Source organism: Echinops telfairi, unplaced genomic scaffold (assembly GCF_000313985.2).
Source record: "Echinops telfairi isolate 266 unplaced genomic scaffold, ASM31398v2 ScPeMD7_655;HRSCAF=1070, whole genome shotgun sequence".
Lineage (NCBI taxonomy): Eukaryota > Metazoa > Chordata > Mammalia > Afrosoricida > Tenrecidae > Echinops > Echinops telfairi.
In genome coordinates this window covers 3434476-3441112 of record NW_022104553.1, presented here as the reverse complement: position 1 = coordinate 3441112, position 6637 = coordinate 3434476, and the positions used below count along the sequence as shown (strand labels likewise).

Below are 6637 nucleotides of genomic sequence, written 5' to 3'. Positions count from 1 at the left end.
TGTTGTATGGAGGGTGGCTATGAGTCAGAATTGACTCAATAGTACCTAACAACAATAACAATCAAGTTGAACTGTGTAGCTTTATATAATTGCCACTCTGGAGTTCCAAAAAAATGATTCACATGACTTTCCTAGGCTATTTAAGCAACACTAAGGTGTACTTATAAGATAAAAGTCAGCAATCTTCTTTTTCCGCTCCCTGGAGGCGGGCCGTAGGCAGCCATGGCGCCCAGCCGGAGTGGCACTTCCACAAGGACTGGCAGCTGTATGTGACCACGTGGTTCAACCAGCCAGCGCGGATGATCTGCAGACGCAAGGCCAGACAAGCTAGGGCCGCCGCATCACCCACCAGCTTGCGTCCAGTCCGGCCCGACATCTGGCCCATCGTGCGCTGCCCCACAGTGCGCTATCACACCAAAGTCCATGCTCGCCTGGGCTTCAGCCTGGAAGAGCTGAGGGTGGCCGGCATCCACACGGTGGCCCGCACCATCACCCTCTCTGGAGGAGGAACAAGTCCACAGAGTCCCTGCAGGCCAATGTGCATCGGTTAAAGAAGTACCGCTCCAAGCTCATCCTCTTCCCCAGGAAGGGAGACAGTTCTGCGGAGGAACTCAAACTGGCCACGCAGCTTACTAGACCTGTGATGCCCATCCGAAACGTCTACGAGGAGGAGGAAGCCCGGGTTATCACGCAAGAAGAGAAGGACTTCAAGGCCTTCATCGGTCTCCGCATGGCCCGTGCCAAAGCCTGGCTCTTTAGCATCCGAGCAAAGAAAACCAAGGAGGCTGCAGAGCAGGATGTGGAAGTAGGGTTGTGTCTGCCAGGTGCCTTAATAAACAACATCACCCCCACCCCCACCCCCGACACACACACACACACACACACACACACACACACACAGTCAGCAATCTTTGAGAATTCATGGGGAACATAAAAAACACCAGAACACTGTAGATAAACTTCAAATATGGGAAAGAGCTGAAACTGGAAATTTTAGTTGGAAATCTGGGCAAAACTTTAGAGGAGATTCATAGAAGTGTTGCCCATTAGGAACCAACAAGGAATCACTCAGAAAAATGGGAAATCAGTTGTGCAAATTTTCTTAAGTAATGCATTTAGTATGGAGGGCAACACCGGAGACACAGCGCGGGAATTGTGCTTGGTCTGAACCCCAACTCCAGGGTGTGACACGAAGGGAGCGCAACAGAGCAGCAAGGGGAGCAAAGCAACAAATCCCCAAGGAATTCTAAAAATAGACTTTGGATTTGGGAGGCAGTGCTTGGCACTGCATCAGACGCAATTGGAAAAAATTCTTAAGGGTCAGCACACAGACCTGGAACAATTCACAGGCAATTTTTTCTTTTTTTTTTTATGTCTATCTATATAAGACAGGCAGGATAAACAATCCCAAGGAGAAAACAACAGGACTGATGGTTCTGGGGGGATAAGGGAGAGGAGGAGGTGGGGGGAAATGAGGGGAAGCCAACAAACTCAGGGACAAAGGAACAACAAGAGATCTAAAATTGATGACCAGGAGGGCATAAAATGCCTGGTGGGGTTCAATCGAGTGCAATGTAGCTGAGAGGAAGTACAGAGAGCCGAATGAAGGCTGAACATGATAGGGGGACAGGAGGAAAGTATTGGAAACAGAGGAAAGGACTAGGAGGCAAAATACATTATAGAGGTATAAACATAGGCATGGACATATGTAAATATATTAATATATAACAATAGGGATATAGGCCTATGTCCATATATTTATAGGTGAAGTATAAATGGACGTTGGGCCTCTACTCAAGTCCTCCTTCAATACGAGAACACTTTGTTCAAATAATCTGGCATTCTGTGATGGTCACCTTTCTGACACCATCACTGAAGACAAAATGAGTGCATAAGCAAATGTGGTGAAAAAAGCTGATGGTGACCAGCTATTGCAAGATATAGTATCTAGGATCTTAAAGTCTTGAAGTTAAACAAGTGCTCATCTAGCAGGGAAGCAAAAAAGCCCACATGGAAGAAGCACACCAACCCATGTGATTACAGGTGTTTATGGGATCAGGCGTCAGGCATCAGAAGACCCCAAACCAACTACCATTTCGATGCAAATAATGGGGGTCAGAATGGAAACCCAAAGCCCATCTGTAGAGAATTGGACATCCCCTCACAAAAGCGTCACAAGGAAGGGACGAACCAACCAGGGTGCAGTATAGCACTGACGAAACACACAACATTCCTCTAGTTCTTTAATGCTTCTCCCCCTACTATCATGACCCCAGTTCTATCTTACAAATCTGGCTAGACAAGAGCAGGTACACTGGTACAGATAAGAGCTCTCGACATACAGAATCCAGAATAAACCCCTCATGATCAATAATGAGAGTAGTGATACCATGAGGGTAGGGGGAAGGTGATGGGATAAGGGGGAGAAAGAGGGAAGTAATCGTACAACACCACTACTACCACCCCGCCCAGTGGGGAGAACAACAGAAATGTGGGTGAAGGGATATAGCAGACAGTGTAAAATATGAAAATAAAAATAATTTATAAATTATCAAAGGTTCACAAGGGTGGGAGAGTGGGCTAGCAAGGGGAAAAGAGAGCAGCTGATGCCAAGGGCTCAAGTAGAAAGAAAATGTTTTGGAAATGATGATGACAATATATGAGCAAATGTGCTTGATACAATTGATTGTTATAAGAGCTGCAAGGGCTGCCAGTAAAATGACTTATTGATAAAGAAAGAAGACAGAAATGCATTTAGGTCATTAGAGTTCTTTCTTAGATGACATTGTGCAAAATTCCAGCAGTCTCTGAGAATTTGGGTTGTACAGGAAATCCTGGTATGGGGAGAGAAGCAAGTGTGTAGAGTTCCTATCTGGTACCACAGTATCCCGTACCCCTAAGGCTGTCCTCTGTGTGGTTCTGCATAGGAATTTTTCTTTTAAGGAAGGCACTGACAATATCTGTCAATATAGCTTGGAGGTAAAATTCGGCCCTATGAACATCATTTGAAAATTCAACACCTGGTTCCTGTGCAGAGTATACCTGCTCTTTCAATTTTCTGCGACCTGATTCAAATATCAATATATATAAATATCACCAGGGGTAAGATGACCTTGCACTATTTAACATCCCTAATCAAAGGAAATAACCTATGTGAAATGCTTTCAAAACAGTAAAGGACTGTACAAAAGAAAGCTATGATTGTAATTTTTGAAGGCATGGAACTTGACAGTGATACAAATTCTGGAAGTGATAACAAATACCAATGCCCAAAGCAAACCTACATAAATAAACAAAAATCCTAACAGGAAAGATCTAATAACCTACAATAGTGGTTACAAAAGATCTGCAAAAGATCTAATTACTACAATAGTGGGTGACACACTACACAGCACAGAATGAGAGAGCCATGACTTGACAGCCATCACATGAAAAGGACATGGAGATTTCAGTGATCACAGTCCCAAGATGAGTCAGAAGCAGTCTTGTCTCATAAAAATCTTGACCATAGGCTTCATTAATGCAAGCATAGTGTCGCCCTGTCCTCTCCTTTGCTTGGACCACCTGTGTCCTGGGTACCATGCTTAAGTGACACATATGTCAAACTGAGCAATCAACATGGCAAATTTGGTCAAGTAAGGAATGGATGGAGTAACTAGACATTTTTTAGCCAGGGAAAAACCTACTTTGCTGTCTTCAAGTATTTTTAAATGTCATTATATGGGGGGAAAGGGTAATTCTGAAGAATAAGCTACACAAAAAGGCATGGGACAGCCTGAGTCACCCCCAAAATAGGCCTCTCTGCATGGAAGAACTACAAAAGTGAAAGTGAGCCCCCTACCTTGAGTGGAAGTGTTCACATCAGGGGCAGATAACTACACGCCAGGAGGAGATGGAGTCCTGTCTTACACTGAGACCAACTGTGATTCCAACTGGCTTGGAAGTTGCGCTGTAATTGTTCTTCTGTCTACCTTGTCCACCACTTGCCATCCTCCATCAAGCAGTCTAGGGAATGAGTAAGGACATTCTGTGCGTGGTATGTCCCGAAGGAATTCTAACAGTATAAAGACAATGTGTTATAGGATGCCTTGCAAAGAAGAAGAGCATGGTATGGAGCAAGGCAAAAGAATAAAAAAGGTGATTTCTCAAACATTACCAGAGGGAAGGAAAGCCTACATATCTGCTTCCATAGACAAAGATTATAGGCGTCTGACCCTTAGAATTTTGACACAAATCACATTATACCTACTTATTTGCCATCTGATCGGGTATTCCAGGATGCACATCCTATCTAGACCTTAGGACATTTATTATGAAATAAAATACTGTGAAAATGCAGTCTTTTATTTATATCTTATTTGTCCATAAAAATCAAGGTCTTCTTTCACCTTTATCTAATCAAAAAATGGGTGTCTAACTGTTGTTCCAAGATTGTCATTTCCCAGTCTTACTCTGTTAGCTATGTGGAAATGTAACACATCTATCAAAACACCCTCAAAAACATAATCATAAGTGCTATCTTTGATTTCCTCAAATGTTTATTTAGAAACATTCTCTAGTAAATCTCCAAAGTCTGTTTTCAGGACCTATTGAGTTCTCTCTTCCCACCATCCATGGAAGAGAGAATAGCCGTTTCATCGGAAAGGAGAACTTTGGAAAGGAGAGGGTGAGGCAGCGCAGGGAATAAAGGTGAACCAAGCTGGAATGATCTTATCCATTAAATTGAAAGCAGCGTTGACGGTTAATCCAGACAATTCCCATAGGAGAGATCATTTCTTGCCAAGATGGTACAAGATTAAAACAATGACATGATGATGTAATAGTTTCATCTGACTCATCCATGAGTTACATTTATTTACACGTTTGAGAGAAAGAATACAGGCATATTGAACTCGACTGTTCAGAATAAAACATCTAAAAAATAAAGTCTCAGAATAAGAAAAAAGGTCTTTGAACGTTATATTAACAACATAAAACAGAGGTGGGATGAAAACCACAAATGGTATAAAATATCTCATATTTTGTAGAAACTGGGCAGAGTTGAATTTATAGCAGTGGGTTTAGTGGGTGTAGGGGAGGCTCTTGAAGTGCTAGTATTAGTGGGGATTTTTAATTGTCCTCGCATCTTTCTGCCCCCATACACCTGCTACTGAAGTTCCCTCTGTTACGGGTCACACACAATGCAATCGTACCAATGGCCTGGATGCCCAGCTGATGCTTAAGGGGCCCTCTATCCCAGACAAAAGGAGCTAAAGGGACCCCAAAAACACCTAACTGACTTATCTGTAAAGCCTACCAATTCTCTAGAGATGATTGCTAAAGAAACCACTGGCAGGGAACACCGAGATGGGTAAAGTCTAGCACCAAATGAGCTGGTCTTCGGAGAGAAAGTAGCGGGTAAGAGAGTTTCAAAGGCTCTTTGCAACGATGACTATAAACAAGTGGTTTAGTCCCCTTCCAAAGCAGACAGGGATGGTGAGGTCTACCAGATAAAAGGACATCTGGGGTTAGGACACTTCTAGTGAGTGGCCCTTTTTTGTGTGGTGGCATAGGGTCAAAGAGACAGGCAGGTCAGAGTCCTGGCTCTGGCTGTGGTATCTAGGATAGACATTGAAAAGGGGGGCTGTTCAGGGCCGTTCTAGAGAGGTAGAAGGGCTTGTTTTATCCCAGAGTGAGAGGGATAGTCAATGTTTATGGGGGAGGGGTCATTGCTCTTTCATCTCTGCACTGGAGCAAAAGTTTCAGTGTACACTACAGAAAGCTCTGAGGCCCCAAGGAAAGCTACAGGGAAAGCTAGGGGTCTAGATACAGTGTTACTGCAGACGGTGGCAAGAAGCCCTCTCTTCACACGCCAGTAAATGTACATCAATTGGAGAATGTTAAGAGTAACTGTGGGATGCCTGGACACACAAACTGACAGCATTTGGGAAACTTGGATTCTTGTCCCTGTTGGCTTGGAATAGGCCCTCAGTCTGCATGGAAGGAGGCAGACAGAAGGGTAGAGATGTCTGGGTCCCCAGCATTGGGGAGTGGAAGGGGGAGGGGGGTAAAGGCGCAGGACCGTGGGCCTAAGCAATGGCAATCCTTACCTTGCTAACCACATTCTGGACGAGGCCGGTGCGGATGCCATAGTCCCAGGAGTGACAGTCGCAGTTGGAGGCGTTGTCCCCTCTGTCTGGAGGGGAAGGCAGAGGTGGTGTGTCATCCCCTGCTGCACCGCTGCTATTGCTTCTGTTGGCTGCCACGCTCCAGGAGGCCGTGGGAAAGGTGGGTGCTGCGGGGCTGCTCCAGTTTCCCAGGCTGCTGGTGCTCCACCGGTCAGTGGCAGCGGCCCCTTTGCCAGGCCCGCGGCACCAGAAGTGCGGCTGGTCCAGGAGGAAGGAATCCGAGAACTGGCTGAACCCGATGAACAGCGCCGGAATCCAGGTGAGCAGCACCAGGGTCCTCTGGTAGCCCCCACCCAGCCCCCCGAGGAAGGGCAATACAGAACCATCGTAGTCCATCAACAGGACGCTTGGTGCCGACGCAGACGCGCAGCAGCCCGAGTGCGGGACGCCCACGGCCGAGGCGGGAGGGATCGGGGGCAGCGACTGGATCTCCCCGTCGCTGGCTCCCCGGCAGCCCCCGAGGGGCGCCG

At 45.9% G+C, this 6637-nt stretch overlaps 1 protein-coding gene and 1 pseudogene across 1 annotated transcript in view; one reads left to right on the top strand and one right to left on the bottom strand.

Annotated features, from left to right (window-relative positions):
• The window catches only part of LOC105979446, a 4299-nt pseudogene extending 3249 nt beyond the window's left edge, over positions 1-1050 (top strand).
• Positions 1-6629, bottom strand: part of SLC22A23 (solute carrier family 22 member 23) — a gene marked incomplete at its 5' end in the record, with an annotated part of 279935 nt that extends 273306 nt beyond the window's left edge. The window contains one exon of the mRNA XM_045292234.1: positions 6090-6629. Coding sequence (XP_045148169.1) covers positions 6090-6629 — 540 coding nt within the window. The remainder of the gene's footprint in view (positions 1-6089) is intronic.
• Between the last annotated feature and the right edge of the window lie 8 nt (positions 6630-6637).